The 17,206-nt window shown below is 47.5% G+C and overlaps 1 protein-coding gene and 2 long non-coding RNA genes across 8 annotated transcripts in view; 1 reads left to right on the top strand and 2 right to left on the bottom strand.

The window, feature by feature from the left end:
- The window catches only part of LOC110965895 (BCL-6 corepressor-like), a 32,150-nt gene that overhangs the window by 10,851 nt on the left and 4,093 nt on the right, over positions 1-17,206 (bottom strand). For 2 of the 4 annotated variants that reach the window (XM_051942402.1, XM_051942401.1), the window contains 6 exons: positions 12,534-15,800; positions 10,903-11,071; positions 8,966-9,316; positions 8,591-8,764; positions 5,772-6,121; positions 1,130-1,252 (listed from right to left, as the gene is read on the bottom strand). In XM_051942402.1, the coding sequence (XP_051798362.1) occupies positions 1,130-1,252; positions 5,772-6,121; positions 8,591-8,764; positions 8,966-9,316; positions 10,903-11,071; positions 12,534-15,776 (4,410 nt within the window). In that variant the 5' untranslated portion in view covers positions 15,777-15,800. The remainder of the gene's footprint in view (positions 1-1,129; positions 1,253-5,771; positions 6,122-8,590; positions 8,765-8,965; positions 9,317-10,902; positions 11,072-12,533; positions 15,801-17,206) is intronic. The other 2 variants (XM_051942403.1, XM_051942404.1) reach the window with 2 other exon arrangements.
- The window catches only part of LOC127532054 (uncharacterized), a 25,914-nt gene continuing 8,708 nt past the window's right edge, over positions 1-17,206 (top strand). The window contains exons 1-2 of the long non-coding RNA XR_007939298.1: positions 1-164; positions 301-436. This is a non-coding gene — a long non-coding RNA (uncharacterized LOC127532054). The remainder of the gene's footprint in view (positions 165-300; positions 437-17,206) is intronic.
- Positions 1,257-5,765, bottom strand: LOC127532106 (uncharacterized). Of its 3 annotated transcripts, none has more exons than XR_007939362.1 (2): positions 5,131-5,765; positions 1,257-4,932 (listed from the first exon to the last, which is right to left on the bottom strand). It is a non-coding gene; the product is annotated as an uncharacterized LOC127532106 (long non-coding RNA). The 3 variants fall into 3 exon arrangements; XR_007939363.1 differs by lacking the exon at positions 5,131-5,765 and adding an exon at positions 4,999-5,122; XR_007939361.1 differs by lacking the exon at positions 5,131-5,765 and adding an exon at positions 4,977-5,122.

A 17,206-nucleotide genomic window follows, 5' to 3' on the forward strand; every position in this document is an offset into this window, starting at 1 on the left:
AAGGAGTCATAGTTCCACTAATCAGGAGATCGAGAAGGAGTCATAGTTCCACTCATCAGGAGGTCTAGAAGGAGTCATAGTACCACTAATCAGGAGGTCTAGAAGGAGTCATAGTTCCACTAATCAGGAGGTCTAGAAGGAGTCATAGTACCACTAATCAGGAGGTCTAGAAGGACTCATAGTTCCACTCATCAGGAGGTCTAGAAGGAGTCATAGTTCCACTAATCAGGAGGTCTAGAAGGAGTCATAGTTCCACTAATCAGGAGATCGAGAAGGAGTCATAGTTCCACTCATCAGGAGGTCTAGAAGGAGTCATAGTACCACTAATCAGGAGGTCTAGAAGGAGTCATAGTTCCACTAATCAGGAGGTCTAGAAGGAGTCATAGTACCACTAATCAGGAGGTCTAGAAGGAGTCATAGTACCACTAATCAGGAGGTCTAGAAGGAGTCATAGTTCCACTAATCAGGAGGTCTAGAAGGAGTCATAGTTCCACTAATCAGGAGATCTAGAAGGAGTCATAATTCCACTCATCAGGAGGTCTAGAAGGAGTCATAGTTCCACTAATCAGGAGGTCTAGAAGGAGTCATAGTACCACTAATCAGAGCTCCTAAAATGACTCCACAGACAGTGAACTACTTTCTCCACCCAGCTGTAAAAACAGACATCAGCTGCTTCAGACTTTGTTCAGGGGTTCTTCATGGAAACCAGAGTTAGTGTGAAGCTCAGACAGTGTGAAGGAACCTTCAGAACATCAACCTTTATGGACGGAGGACCAGAACTAAACCTCCAGATGAAAGTTTGCTGAAGAACATGAGAAGAAGCCTGATGGATGCTGGAGAACATTCTTTGGTCAGATGAAGATCAATGAGTTGGGCTCAGATGGAGTCCAGATGTTTGGTGAGAACCTGACCAGGACTACCACAGTGGATGCATGGTCCTGACGGTGAAGCACGGGGGTGGGAGTGTGATTGTTAATTTGACATCAGAGCCAATATTGATCTTCACAGGACTGTTGTTACCTGAATCAAAACGTGACTCTGCCCCCTCCACCTGTCGTCACACCTGTGTGTGTGTGTGTGTGTGTGTGTGTGTGTGTGTGTGTGTGTGTGTGTGTGTGTGTGTTGCTACCTCGTATCCCAGCCGGGCGGCACGTTGCAGCAGCGTCTCTCCGGCGTTTTTATTCACAATGAGCCGGCGAACCTCTGGAGGAACAGGCCGGGCCGGCAAATGAGACGGGTCAGACGGAGACAGCTGAGTGTGAGTGTTTTTGTTTGTTAGTGTGTGTTTGGTATGTGTGTGTTTTTGTTTGTGTTTGTCAGTGTGTGTTTGTGTGTTTTTGTTTGTGTGAGGAAAAAAGAGACATTTGAAGTGATTAACTTGAGGTTTTCTTACCCACAAAGCAATTAAACACACAGAAGGTTTCCGTTCATCCATCACTGTCACATGGTTATTCTTAAACACACAGACACACACACACACACACACACACACACACACACACACACACACACACACACACACACACACACACACACACACCTACTTTGGCAGGCTGGGTTGAAAATAGCGCTGTCACCACCTCTGCTCTCACAACTCTGGTTTGTGTGGATTTCTGTGTGTGTGTGTGTGTGTGTGTGTGTGTGTGTGTGTGTGTGTGTGTGTGTGTGTGTGTGTGTGTGTGTGTGTGCAGCCTGAGGCTCATGAGGAGGATTCATCTTTAAGTCAAGCACGGTGAACATGAGGATTCTGTCTGAACTCTCATGTTGACTCTCCTCCTATCTCTAAGGCTGAGCTCAGACACCCTACAGAGGAAGCTCATTTCAGACGCTTGTATCCATGATCTCATTCTTTGGGTCACTACCCAGAGCTCATGACCATAGGTGAGTGTTGGAGCGTAGATGGACGGTAAACTGAGATCTTCTCCTTGAGACTCAGCTCCCTCTTCACCATGATGGTTCAGTCCAACGCCTTCAATACTGCTGATGCTGCACCAATCCTCCTGTCCATCTCTAGCTCCATTTTCTCATCACTACTGAACAAGATCCTGAGATACTTGAACTCCTTCACTTTGGTCAGGGACTGGATGTCTCGTATCAGAGAGTCTGGTACCCCATACTCCCTCAGTATCCCCACAGAGGTCCTCAGGGGACACTGTCATAGACCTTCTCCAGATCCACAAACACATGTAGACTGGCAGGTCCAACTCCCATGACCCCCTCAGCAGCCCCACAAGAGTAAAGATCTGACCACCGTTCCATGACCAGGACAGAATCCACATTGTTCCTCCTGAATCTGAAGTTCAATAATCAGTCAGAGTCTCCCTTCCAGTACTCTAGAGGAAACTTTCCTGGGGAGGCTGAGAAGTGTGATATCCTGATAGCTGGAACTCACTCTCTGGTCCCCCTTATTGAAGATGGGAACCACCACCCCGGTCTGCCACTCCACAGGTACCGTACCTGATGTCCACATTGTAGAGACGTGCCAGCCAAGACAGTCCAACAATTTCCAGAGCCTTCAGCATCTCAGGGAGGATCTCATCCACACCTGGAGCCACTGAGGAGTTTCTTAACTACCTCTCGGTGGCCTCTGCCATGGATATGGACGAAGATTCCCCGAGTCGTCAAGCTCTGCCTCCTCCACAGAGGACGTGTTCACCTGGTACCACCGAGGAGCTTCTTTACTACCTCCGCGACCTCTTTCATGGATATGAATGAAGATTTCCCGAGTCTTCAGGCTCCACCTCCCCCATAGAGGACGTGTTTACCGGGTTCAGGAGTTCCTCAAAGTGCTCTTTCTACCGGCCAATGTCCCCAGTATGGGTCAACAGTTCTCCTCCCCGACTGTACACAGCCTGGTAAAGCCTCCCCTTCCTGAGGCGTCCAACAGTTTTCCAGAACCTCCTTGAGGCTAAATGAAAGTCCTTCTCCATAGCCTCCCCGAACTCCTCCCACATCCGAGTTTTAGCTTCCACAGCTGCAGCCCTTTAGGCCAACCGGTTCCTGTCAGCTGCTTCAGGAGACCCCGGGGCCAACCAGGCCCAACTAGTCCTCCTTCAACCTGACGACTTCCCTCACCACTGGTGTCCACCAGCAGGTTTTTGAGTTGTCGACAGACACCAGTGACCTTCAGGTCACAGCGCCTAACAGCTGCTTCTGCAATGGAGGCTTTGAACATGGACCACTCAGACTCCATGTCCCCAACCTCCCCCAGGATGCAGAAGAAGCTCTCCCAGAGGTTGGAGTTGAAAACTTTGAACTGCTGTTGGTTCATAAGAATAGACAACAGGAGAACTCCAACAAAGCGACGCTCAGCCGGGGGCTCCTGAGTTTCCTCACACCCACCCAGAGCCTCTCACCCTGGACAACTCTGGAGAAGAAGAGAGTCCAACCTCTCTGAAGGATTCTGGTTCCAGAACGTTTTCTGTGCATGGAGGTGAGTCCAACCATATCTAGCAGGTACTGCTTCACCTCCACCAGCTCAGGTTCCTTCCACCCAGTGAGGTGATGTCCCACATCCCCAGAGCCAGTCTCCACCACCAGGGGGCGGTGTGCTGAGGTGGTGCCCAGAGAGTGGTGGACCTACTGGATGGTATTTACTGAATGTAGTCTAATTAGAAAATGAGATAATAAAATCTGCTCCTGTTCACTCAATATTCTTACTATATTATTAACATTATTATAATAATTCAATAATATGTTGATGCTTTTATTTAGTTTGTAATTACATATTATTAATATTATGATTATAAAGTAATAAACAGATGTTTTTATTTTGTCTGTAATTAAATTCTCTGCGGTGGAACTAAAGTCCAAACAGCCGGTTTTTATTTCCACCAGCAGCAGGTGAAAATGGATGAAGCTGCATCGCTGAGCTGCTGACGCCACGGCAACCGTCTCCGGCAGCCAGACATCCCGTGCATGTAGGTGTGTGCACGTTGGTGTGTGTGTGTCTGCGCGTTAATGTGTTTGTGTGTCGCCTCGTCTTTGTGTGTCGTGTGTGTGCGCGGCAGCGTCTGTCAAACGAAGCCGCTCGCTGCCACGCATCAGCAAACGCCCAGAGGTGTGTGTCTGTGTGTGTGTGTGTGTTTTGGTGTGAGTGTGTGTGTCCTCGCTGCCCTGAGGAAATCTCCTGTGCAGCAGCTGTCAAAACGCACAATCCTGCAAACACACACACATACACACACACACACACACACACACTGAACACACACACAGACAGTAACACACACACACACACACACACACTGAACACACACACAGACAGTAACACACACACACACACACACACACATAACATGCGGGGAGAATATTATTCTTCCTCCATAACCTTCAATCACTCGCTGCTCTACCTCATTTTAATCTGCACTGAATTGAATTACACACACACACACACACACACACAGTAACACACACACACACATACACACACACACACACAGTAACACACACACACACACACACTCTGGTCCCTGCTGAGTTTCCCAGCCAGCCTCCAATCAGGACGATAATTGCAGCGATTAACGGAAACGACAAACAAGACGACAGAAACACAGAACGGCTGCTGCAGGAAATCAGACCTCCGAGACGAGCTGGAGGTAAAACCCAGACGGAATCACTTAAGAACCAGTTTGAAACCAGGCCAGAACCAGTCTGAAACCAGGCCAGAGCCAGTCTGAGAGCAGGCCAGAACCAGTCTGAGAGCAGGCCAGAACCAGTCTGAGAGCAGGCCAGAACCAGTCTGAGAGCAGGCCAGAGCCAGTCTGAAACCAGGCCAGAACCAGTCTGAAACCAGGCCAGAACCTGTCTGAAACCAGGCCAGAACCAGTCTGAAACCAGGCCAGAACCTGTCTGAAACCAGGCTAGAACCAGTCTGAAACCAGGCCAGAACCAGTCTGAAACCAGGCCAGAACCAGTCTGAAACCAGGCCAGAACCTGTCTGAAACCAGGCTAGAACCAGTCTGAAACCAGGCCAGAACCAGTCTGAAACCAGGCTAGAACCAGTCTGAAACCAGGCCAGAACCAGTCTGAAACCAGGCCAGAACCTGTCTGAGAGCAGGTCAGAACCAGTCTGAGAGCAGGCCAGAACCAGTCTGAAACCAGGCTAGAACCAGCCTGAAACCAGGCCAGAACCAGTCTGAAACCAGGCCAGAACCAGTCTGAAACCAGGCCAGAGCCAGTTTGAAACCAGGCCAGAACCTGTCTGAAACCAGGCCAGAACCTGTCTGAAACCAGGCCAGAACCTGTCTGAAACCAGGCCAGAACCTGTCTGAAACCAGTCTCAAATTGAAGTCCCAATCCAGTCTGAATTAAAGTCTAAATCCAGTCTGAAATAAAGTTTAAAACCGGTCTAAAATCAGTCTGAAATAAAGTCTAAACCAGTCTGCAACCAGTTTAACACCAGTCAAAAACCAGTCTGAAACTAGGACCAAGCTCAGTCTAAAATATATTACACAAAACAATTAAAAACCCCAGAAATCTAAAACCCAGTTCTAGAACTGTCAAAATCCAATTCTAGTATCTGTTTCATAAGACAAAGTTTGGTCATCAGTTTGAGAGCAACCAGTCTAAACTAACACAGAACCAACCCAAAATCAGTTAAAAATCAGTCAAAAGCCAGTCTAAACCAGTCTAACTCAGTCCAAAACCAGTCTAACCCAGTCGAAAACCAGTCTAACCCAGTCCAAAACCAGTCTAACCCAGTCCAAAACCAGTCTAAACCAGTCTAACCCAGTCCAGAACACATTCCATAAGAATAACCTGACCAGACAGACCTTATCGCTCACCTCGTCCTCGTCCACCACCGACTCTCCTCCCGTGTGCTTCATCTTGAACGGACGTTTGCCCTTCGGCTTGTCGAAGTCGTTGTCATGGCAACGGAGGTGATGATGGTCAGGTGAGGCAAAGGGGGGAGGAAGAGGAGGCAGTGATGGGAGGAAGGTGGAGGCTCGGCGACTCTCCCTCAGCTTCTGTTGTTTGTCCTGGAGGCGGGACGACTCCAGGCAGCTGAAGTACGGTTGCCGCAGGGACGGTTTCTGTGGGGACGGTTGCCTTGGGAACAGTTGCTGTGGGGACGGTTGTCGAAGAAGATGAGCATGTGAGGAGGGCGGAGCAACATGGAAAACTGAAAGAAACCACAGAAAGAATCATCAGAATCAAACAGACCAAAAGACAAACAGGAAACATCATGCTAAGTAGCTGTTAAACTGCTGACCAGAAGGTGGCGCTAAGTCAACATAACATCCATCCCATAATACCAATAATAAGAACACTGGAACGGAAACATAAACGAAGAGAGACAGTCAAAGGATTTCGTTAATCCTAGAATTCAGATCTTTTAAAGTCCAACTTTAATCCCAATATTTAGATTTTTCACAGAATTTCGACCTTCATCCATCCATCCATCCATCCATCCATTCATCCATCCATCATCCATCATCCATCATCCATCCATCCATCCATCCATCATCATCCATCCATCAATCATCCATCCATCATCTATCCATCATCCATCCATCATCTGGGCAAGATGAGATATATCATCCCTCCAGAGGGTTCTGGATCTACCCGACGTGTTCAAAAAACCTCCAAAGGAAGTCTCCCTGGAGGATCTGAATCAGATGTCCAAACCACCTCCACTGGTTCCTTTAGAGGTGAAGGATCAGCAGCTCTACTCTGAGCTCCCCCAGAGCTCATGACCATAGGTGAGGGTTGGAACGTAGATGGATGGTAAACTGAGAGCTTCTCCTTGATGGTTTGATACAATGCCTTCATTACTGCTGACGCTGCACCAATCCTCCTGTTCATCTCTAGCTCCATTTTCTCATCACTACTGAACAAGATCCTGAGATACTTGAACTCCTTCACTTTGGGAAGCACCTCCCCACAACCCAGAGTGAGCAATCTTTATGTGGACACAGCTCTCACTTTGGTTCTACAGGGACCGAATGTCCCGTATCAGAGAGCCTGGTACCCCATTCTCCCTCAGTACCCCCACAGAGGTTCTCAGGGGACACGGTCATAGACCTTCTCCAGATTTCCAGATTTCTCATCACTGGTGAACAAGATCCTGAGATACTTGAACTTCTTCACTTGGTGAAGCAACTCCCCCAACCCAGAGGGACCAATCCACCGGTTTCCATCAGAAAAAGCATGGCCTCAAACTTGGAGGTTCTAATTCACATCCCCACCGCTTCACACTCAGCTGCAAACCGCTCCAGTGGTGCTGAAGATCTGAGGAACCAACAGACCCACATCATCTGCAAAAAGCAGAGATCCTGAGGTCCCCAAACCAGATACCCTCCTCACCCCAGCTGAACTTTGAGATCCATGAAGACCACAAACAGGATCAGAGACAAGGGACAGCCATGAAGGAGTCCAACACCAACTGGAAACGTTTGATTTTGTGCTGAGTATGAGGACACAGCTCTCACTTTGGTTGTTCAGGGACCGAATGTCTCGTATCAGAGAGCCTGGTACCCCATACTCCCTCAGTACCCCCACAGAGGTCCTCAGAGGACACGGTCACAGACCTTCTCCACAAAGAACATGTAGACTGACAGGTCCAACTCCCATGACCCCTCAGCAGCTCCACAAGAGTAAAGATCTGATCCAACTTTCCATGACCAGGACAGAATCCACATTGTTCCGCCTGAATCTGAGGTTCTACAATCAGTCAGAGCCTCCCTTCCAGCACCCTAGAGGAAACTTTCCCAGAGAGGTTGAGAAGTGTGATACCCTGATAGTTGGAAGTCCCTCTCTGGTCCCCAGGTGGCCCCCCTTCCAGGAACCACCCAGAGACTCCATGCAGGCCAAATACTCTGAACTGCTGTTTGGTTCATAAGAACAGACAACAGTCAGAGTTTATCCTCAGAGAGGCGATCCTCTGGTTCTCCGGGGAGATCTCCAACAAAGCGGCGCTCCGTCAGGAACTCGTGAGCTTCCTCACACCCACACGGCGCCTCTCACCCTGAGCAACTCCAGAGAAACAGAGAGAGTCCAACCCTTCTCTAGGATTCTGGTTCCAGAACCCTTGCTGTGCATGGAGGTGAGTCCAACTATATCTAGCTGGTATCACTCCACCTCCACAGGTTCCTTCCCCAATGAGGTGATGTTCCACGTCCTCAGAGCTAGTCTACGCCACCAGGAGGCGCCTGCTTCTTCCTACCCCCGGTGTTCATAGCACCTGATTCCCATTTCTTGCCGAGTGAGTGGTAGGACCACCAGGCAGCGAACCCATCTTACTTCTTTGGGCTGTGCCCGACAAAGCGCCACAGGACCCAAAGTATCGGCCACCAAGTGCTTTCTGGTGAGTTCCTCCCTAGACCTGGTTCCAGAGAGATCTGGGCGAGATGGAGACCTTCCTTCTCTTTGTCGTCACCTCGATTTTCTGAATCACTCTTTGTTTGGTCCCTCCCCTAGGATGAATTTGCCTTGGGAGCCCCTACCAGAGGCTATTTCTCCCTACAACATCGCTAATTTTGACCTAAAATTAAGAATTCTGACTTTTTAAAGTACGACTTTAATCCCAGAATTCTGACTTTGCTTTTGTCCCTCCCTCTTCCTGTATTACATTTGGTTCCTTTGGTTTTACCTCTTGTTCCATCACACCAGCCTCCGCGAGCGTCCGACTTTGAGTCCATCCTGAATCTCTGATTGGAGGGCAGGCATTGGCTTAGTTCTGCGGAGAGGCGGGGCTTGTTGAGTCGGAGGCCGTTGAGCTCGATGCAGACCTTCAGCTTCTTCACGTCATCCAGGCTGGAGTCTACTGGTGGAGATAAACCGGTGATTAAAGGAAACATTATAGAAGTAGTCATGGAATCATAAGGCTAAACAAGTTTCACAGAAATATATGAGGAGAAAACATTCAAAGTAACAAACATGTAGAACACAGGATCATCTGCATATCTGCTGATACAGATGGTAACAACGGTCTCCTGATAAGACATCAAATGTCCTGAACTCTCACCGCTGAACTTGGTTTTCTTGTTGAGATGTTCCGTCTGGTCCTCCTGGTGCTGCTGGTCCTCCCTGTTCTCCTGGTTCTCTTGGTTCTCCTCCCAGCCTCTCTTCTTGACGATGCTGCTCTGGTGAAACGGTTCCAGGCTGAAGATCTGCCGTCGGTTCACCAAAACGTTAGGGTTTGGAAACAGGCTTCCGGCAGAAGGATTAAACTTCTGATGTTCTGGCTGAGAGGAACAACTCAGGTTGTTCTTCTCCTGCTGAAGTTCTCCATCATCGTTCTTCTTCTTCTCCTCCTCTGAGTCTTTCTGCTCTCCGAGGACGGGGAGGCGGCTGACAGTGAAGGAGGGATGTAAGCCTAAATGAAATAAATAACTCCTTTAGTTCAAGCTTCAGCTCCAATTTCACACATTTTCTCAGAAACACTGCAAAGTTTACAAACCTGAACGAAACTTGACTTTAATTGAGTCCAAACCTAAACTAAACCTGACTTTGATTTAGTCCAAACCTAAATGAAACCTGACTTTATTTAGTCCAAACCTGAACTAAACCTGACTTTGATTTAGGCCAAACCTGAATGAAACCTGACTTTATTTAGTCTAAACCTGAACTAAACCTGGCTTTAATTTAATCCAAACCTAAACTAAACCCGATTTTAATTCAAACCTAAACTAAACCTGACTTGTATTTAGTCCAAACCTGAACGAAACCTGAATTTATTTAGTCCAAACCTGAACTAAACCTGACTTTATTTAGTCTAAAACCTGAACTCAACCTGACTTTATTGAGTCCAAACCTGAACTAAACCTGGCTTTAATTTAATCCAAACCTAAACTAAACCCGATTTTAATTCAAACCTAAACTAAACTTGACTTGTATTTAGTCCAAACCTGAACAAAACCTGAATTTATTTAGTCCAAACCTGAACTAAACCTGACTTTATTTAGTCTAAAACTGAACTCAACCTGACTTTATTGAGTCCAAACCTGAACTAAACCTGGCTTTAATTTAATCCAAACCTAAACTAAACCCGATTTTAATTCAAACCTAAACTAAACTTGACTTGTATTTAGTCCAAACCTGAACAAAACCTGAATTTATTTAGTCCAAACCTGAACTAAACCTGACTTTATTTAGTCTAAAACTGAACTCAACCTGACTTTATTGAGTCCAAACCTGAACTAAACCTGGCTTTATTTAATCCAAACCTGATCTAAACCTGGCCTATATCTGACTTAGACCTAGCTCTAATTTAGCCTATATCTGACTTAAATCTAGCTTTAACTTAGCCTATACCAGACCTAAAACTAGTTTTAACTTACCCTATATCTGAACTAAACCTAGCTTTAACTTAGCCTATATCTGACTTAAACCTAACTTAATCTGATTCAATTTACTCCAAACCTGACCAAACGTTAATATAAGTTCAAACTTGATCTAAACTCAGTTTTATTTTAGCCTAAACCTAAATCTAACTTTGTCTAAGCCTAAATTTAACTTAGCCTAAACCTGACCTAAATCTAATGTCTGTGTGTAGTTAGTGTGAGTCTGTGTGCAGTTAGTGTGAGTCTGTGTGCAGTTAGTGTGAGTCTGTGTGGTTTTGTGTGTCTGAATTTAGCATTCTAGAGAAAATGAGGGCAGCGGTAGGATCGGCTAAAAGCGGAAGAAGTCACCCAGAGTTCAGCTGTGTGTGTGTAACACACACACACACACACACACACACACACACACACACACACACACACACACACCAAAAGAAGGAGACATAGGAAGCAACTTCAAGCGAGTGAGATCAAGCAGAAGAAAACACGAAGCGTGTTTTTGTGTCTTTCCGGAGAGAGAGAGTGAGTGTGTGTGTGTGTGTGTGTGTGTGTGTGTGTGTGTGTGTGTGTGTGTGTGTGTGCGCGCACGTCATCCTGCAGAACTCTCCGGAAATCCTCTTACCTCTCGGAGCCTCGGCGGCGACAGAGGGATTCCTCCCATCGCTCTGCTGGCAGCGACTCCACTCCATCTCTTCTTCTTCTTTCCCTTCGTCTGCCGTCTCGTCTTCTCCTCCTCTTCGTCCTCCTTCCTTCTCCTTCAGCTCCAGCTCTGAGAAACGCAGCATGGCACGCTGAGGAAGAAGAAAATCAGTAAGAACGACTGAAAAGAGACAAAAAGAACCACAAAGAGATACAAAGAGACACAAACGCCACCTCAAAGAGACACAAAACAACCTCAAGGAGACACAAAACAACCACAGAGACACAGAGCAACCACAAAGGGACACAAAACCACCTCAAAGAGACACAAAGCAAACACAAAGACACACAAAACAACCACAAAGAGACACAAAGCAACCACAAAGAGACACAAACACCACCTCAAAGAGGTACAAAATAACCACAAAGAGACACAAAACCACCTCAAAGAGACACAAAGCAACCACAAAGAGACACAAACACCACCTCAAAGAGACACAAAGCAACCACAAAGAGATACAAAACCACCTCAAAGAGACACAAAGCAACCACAAAGAGACACAAAACCACCTCAAAGAGACACAAAGCAACCACAAAGAGACACAAACACCACCTCAAAGAGACACAAAGCAACCACAAAGAGACACAAACACCACCTCAAAGAGACACAAAGCAACCACAAAGAGACACAAACATCACTCAAAGAGACACAAAGCAACCACAAAGAGACAAACATCACCTCAAAGAGACACAAAGCAACCACAAAGAGACACAAAACAACCACAAAGAGACACAAAACCACAAAGAGACACAAAGCAACCACAAAGAGATACAGAACAACCACAAAGAGACACAAAACAACCACAAAGAGACACAAAGCAACCACAAAGAGACACAAAGCAACCACAAAGACACACGAAACCACAAAGAGAAACAAAACCACCTCAAAAAGACACAAAGCAACCACAAAGAGACACAAACCCATCTCAAAGACACACAAAGCAACCACAAAGAGACACAAAACAACCACAAAGACACACAAAACAACCACAAAGAGACACAAACACCAACTCAAAGAGACTCAAAACCAACACAGACACAAAAACCACCTCAAATAGACACAAAACAACTTCAAAGAGACACAAAACCAACACAGAGACACAAACCAACCACAGACAGCAAACAACCACAAAGAGACACAAAACAACCACAAAGAGACACAAACACCAACTCAAAGAGACAAAACAACCAAAAAGAGACACAAAACAACTTCAAAGAGACACAAAAGCAACATGGAGACACGAAACAACCACAGACACCAAACAACCACAAAGAGACACAAAACAACCACAAAGAGACACAAACAGCAACTCAAAGAGACACAAACAGCAACTCAAAGAGACACAAAACAACCTCAAAGAGACACAAAACAACTTCAAGGGGACACAAAAGCAACATGGAGACACGAAACAACCACAGACACCAAACAACTACAAAGAGACACAAAACAACCACAAAAGACACAAAAAACACCTCAGAGACAAAATCCACCAGAGAGACATAAAGACAACTGGTTTTCTCTTTGGAGAAGAATCGGAGGACGTAAAGTCGTACCTGCAGCGCTCGTTGCTCTCGGCTCAGCTTGCTGGAGTCGGCGTAGAGCTCGGTCGTCACACATTTGATCCGGTCGCCTACGTAGCCAGACGAGTTGGCGATCCGCCTGGTGAGTCCGGAGCGCCGGTTCCTGCTGCCACCCTCGTCTTCGTCTGCCAGGAGATCCAGATGGTCCTGGACGCTGGAGTCTGTCTTCCCGTTTCCAGAGCCGGCTTCGGTCTGGATCTGAGCCGTCTCACTGGAGTTGAGGTTCTGGTTGACCGGCGGCTCTGGAGTCACATCTGCAGGTTTCCTGGTGGAGAGTCCATCGGTGGGGGGAAGCTTCTGATAGGATGGCCCTCCAAGTAAACTGCTTCCATATGTGGAGCCCCTGAGGTTCACTTCAGAGTCAGAACCTCCACAACTCAGACTGCTGAAGTTCTTTACGTACGTAGGAGCTTTGAGGTTGGTGGAACTCCGTGGACTGATGTTACCACCTGCTGGACCACTGAAGACTCTCGGTTCAGCCTTCAAGGTCACATTTCGACAGCATGGTTCCATGAAAGTCCAGCTGGTGCACTCTCCATTACATTTGGAGCTTCTTGGGTTGATGTTGACGCTCGTTGGTGGTGTCGTGGTCGTGACTCCTCCAGGTGGATTAGAACTCCTGCAGGATGGAATTTGAGGACCGAGATCTCGACATGTTCTTCCTCCACTGCTGCAGACTGGACCTTCTGGATGGAACCCATAACCGGTTCTCTTTGGGGTCGTGACTTCGTCCATGTTGTTAGAACTGGTACTAGACCAACTTTCTCTGCTGACAGGAACCGATGAGTTACCATCTTTGGAAGCGCTCAGCTGAGGTTTAAGGTTTTTAGTTCCTGAAGTCCCTGATTCGTTAAAAGTATTATTTCCTCCACTGGTAACGCTCATCATCGAGTCCCCAATGGTTCCAGTGTTAGATTTTCTAGAATACTGCTGTGGAGAAGTTCGGGCGCATCGCATTGTCTGCTCCTCTGGGATCTCTGGAGATGGACTGAGGGTCTCCTCTTCCTCCTCTTGGACCTCCTCTGGGACCTCCCGAGGTGAGGAGGAGTTCTGGTGATTGTGGGGCATCGAGTCTGGTCTTTGCTCTGTAGTCTCGTTTTTCAGAGGCCTCGGCTCCTTGTCCTGGAAGTGGTTACGTCCATGCTTGAAAGGATCTTCTGTCCTGGTGGATGTTGAGCTGCACTTGTGGGTGGATGAATCCTCATCTGCCTCATCTCTCACCAAGTCAATGCAAACGATGTCATCCATGACTGCAGAGACGCTTTTACCTGAAGACTTTGCTGTTTGGTTCATGGACTCGTCTCTTACGGTGTCAGCATCTGGCCTTTCCTGGTTCCTGTATGGTTCTGCATTCCAGAACTTGCCCTGGGCTTTTGATCTCTTCTCAGGTTGGTCTTTGCCTTCCAGACCTGGATAAATTGTCTCCTGGGAGTTCTGGTATGGATGGACTCCATAAGGGAGGCCGTGTTTTGGTGAAATGGATGACTGGTAGAAGCTGCTGCTGAGCAACAGCGGATGGGAGTACGCGGGTCCTTTACCTGCAACTGACATTTGGCGAAGGGACATATTTTCACCAACTGAATATGGGATGTAGCGGTTGGCGTAGCCTGAGCCTGGAGGGAGGTAGGAGTCTCCACAGATTTGGTTGGATGAGTCTACATTGTCCTCATGAGGCTGCTGTTGACGATAAAGTTTGTTCTCTGACGCTTCAGACGTAACTGGTCCGATGTTCTGTTTCCCAGAGCGACTTTTCACTTTGATGGCAGGAGAACTTTTGTCAGAGTCAGCAGGACAGACTTGTGTCCATCCAACTTTGCACTGTGGAGGAGGAGTTGCAGAAGGTCGCCCCCCTGAGGCTGGACTGGGAACACTGGTTGACTCAGTTGTGGAGGAACCAGGACAGCTGGGAGGCTGATGAGGACTATTATCTATGGTCTTGTTTTTCATGGTCTGGGAGTCCATGGTGGAGGAAGGACTTGGAGGGACCCAGGTGGAAGGGCTAGTGTTGATCTTGTCAAGATGATCTGGAGTCTTTGCTGCTTTGCCAACAGGTGGGAGTAGAACCTCCTTGAGGTTCTGGTCCTGACCAGCTCGCAGCTCATAATGAGATGGTGGTAAATAACCCAACTTGGCCAGAGCGTCTAACTTGGGAGGGAATCCATTTGGGAATTGTTCCAACTCTTTGGCAGACAAATCTAAAGGTTTCTCTGAGGGGTTTTTGGCAGCTTTCTGAGGTACAGTTTGGTCCAGGTGTGTCTTTGCAGGTGAAGAGCATCTCTCTGCAGTGCTGCTGTCTGAGCTACTGTCTTTGGTTTTGTTGCCGTCTGAGCTCCTGTAAAAGGGCTGGGAGGCTGAGGATGAGGAGGTGCTTCTGTAAAGGGTCTTCTGGAGGTCCATGGAGCTGCTGAGGGGTTGATGTGGTGGAACCGAGGATGCTGATGTAGCAGCGCTGCTAGCCGAGCTGCTAACACCACTGCTTTTGCTCAGAGTGTTCTTGGTGGAGGTGCTCTGACTGGACTTTGGATGGTGAACACTTTGGGGTTCCTGGTGGATCTGAGGACTAGAGCTAAAGGCAGAAGGTTCCTGATGAGGACTGAGGCCTGGCAGGTTATTGTCCTGGCAGTGGGGCATCGGTGAAGCAGCTGTGGACATCCTGATTGGTGGGCAGAGTGGGGAGGAGATGTAAGGAGGCAGGTAGAAGAGTCGGTCCTCGCCAGGTGTGCTGCTTCCGCTGGAACACAAAGACTGATAGGCCATCTGCTGGTGGATGAAGGGTGACGGCTGGGACAGGAAAGAGGCCTTGTAGGCCATGTCCAGGAATGGGTACATGGTAGCATCTGCATAGGGGCTGACCCAGGGCAGCCTCAAGAAGCTAGCGGCTCCGTTCAGGCCCAGTTCTGGCTGCTTGTCATTTGGTAGAACTCGGCGCTCCAGACCCAGACCTTCGCTTGCGGTGGTGGGCACCAGCAGAGGTTTCTGCAGCCTCGACGCTGGACTCTTATACAGTCCAACAAATCCATTAGCAGGCTTCTGGCCATCCAGCAGGGTCACTTCTGGCTTGTACAGAAGATCATAGTGGAGAGGGACGGCTCCGGGCTGCAGGGGTTTTTCTGCAGACAGATGATGGACACCGGGATAGAAGACTCCTCCGTGAGGACGAAGGCTTTCTCCAACCAGAGCAGAGCGATCAATGCTGAGGGCAGCGAGGGGATTCATCCTGAGAGCTGCTCCGGCATCGACCTGCAACACAGTTAAAGTCGTCAATAAGAAATTCATCTGACCAATCAATCAATCAACAGATTACCTCAAAGACAACGTTCATAGTTCAGGAATCAGTAAATGTTTGATTATCAGGTATCAGCTGTTAATCAAACCTTCATATAATCTGGTGCGGCTGTGGATCAGGTGATAGAGCGGGTCGTCCAATGATCAAAGGGTCGGCGGTTCGATTCCCGCTCTCGCCTAGTCATGTGCTGTTGTGTCCTTGGGCAAGACACTTAACCCACCTTGCCTGCAGTGCTCTTCACTGGTGTATGAATGCGTGTGAATGTTGGTGGTGGTTGGAGGGGCCGTAGGCGCGGATTGGCAGCCACGCTTCCATCCCCACCAGAGTGAGAATGTGTGAGCGTATGGGTGAATGGAAGCAATTGTTGTATGAGCGCTTTGAGTACTCTGATGAGTAGTAAAGCGCTATATAAGAGCAAGTCCATTCATATAATCTAAGCTAATGGTTTCAGCTCTAAACACTGCTGATGCTTAAACACAAGGTTCTAATGTGTCACATTTATAATCTTGAATTCTAATCGATCCATCAGATAAACACTAAAAACGAACACAACCTCCAGATTCTTAATCAACTAATTACTGACGTTCTCTGAAACCACAGGAAGTGAAGCAGGACATTTCCTCAGTGAACAGATTTATTATGATGATTGGGACTCCAGACGTTTAGTGACGTCAGACTTAAAGTTTAATGACGGCAAATAAACCACCAACGGCTGAATTCATCTTTAAGGGATGAAGAGGAAAAGTCTAATTTAATTTAAATGTCACTGAACCGTCTTTATGATTTAATATTCAGATGGAGAGGAAACCTGTTGAGGAAGAAGCAGCCTCATTGAATTTCCTGTCACATGGCGCCCTGAGTCATCCCTGATTGGCTCTCAGCTGCAGCCAATCAGGAAACGATCCAGACAGCTGTTTTCAAGGCAGCGAGAAAAGAGACGAGAGGGAAAAGTAAATGAGTTCAGGATACGAAGCAGAGAAACGAACGCAGAAAAAACGTGAAACCAGTTTCTGTTTAGGTTCAACCGACCGGAAACACAGCCGAGACTTCTAATGGCTGGTGACGTCACAGGTTATAACATCACAGGTTATGATGTCAAAGCTGATGATGTCATAGGTTATGACATCACAGGTTATGAAGTCTCAGGTTATGATGTCACAGCTGGCGATGTCACAGGTTATGTCGTCAGCTGTGACATCACTGGCTGTGACAGCTGATGATATCACAGGTTATGATATCACAGGTTATGATGTCACAGACAATGATGTCACAGGCTTTGATGTCACAGTCGATGATGTCACAGCCAATGACATCACAGGCTATGATGTCCTCTGACATGACTAAGATGTCACTGCCAATG

The sequence above is a fragment of the Acanthochromis polyacanthus genome, chromosome 22 (assembly GCF_021347895.1).
Source record: "Acanthochromis polyacanthus isolate Apoly-LR-REF ecotype Palm Island chromosome 22, KAUST_Apoly_ChrSc, whole genome shotgun sequence".
Lineage (NCBI taxonomy): Eukaryota > Metazoa > Chordata > Actinopteri > Pomacentridae > Acanthochromis > Acanthochromis polyacanthus.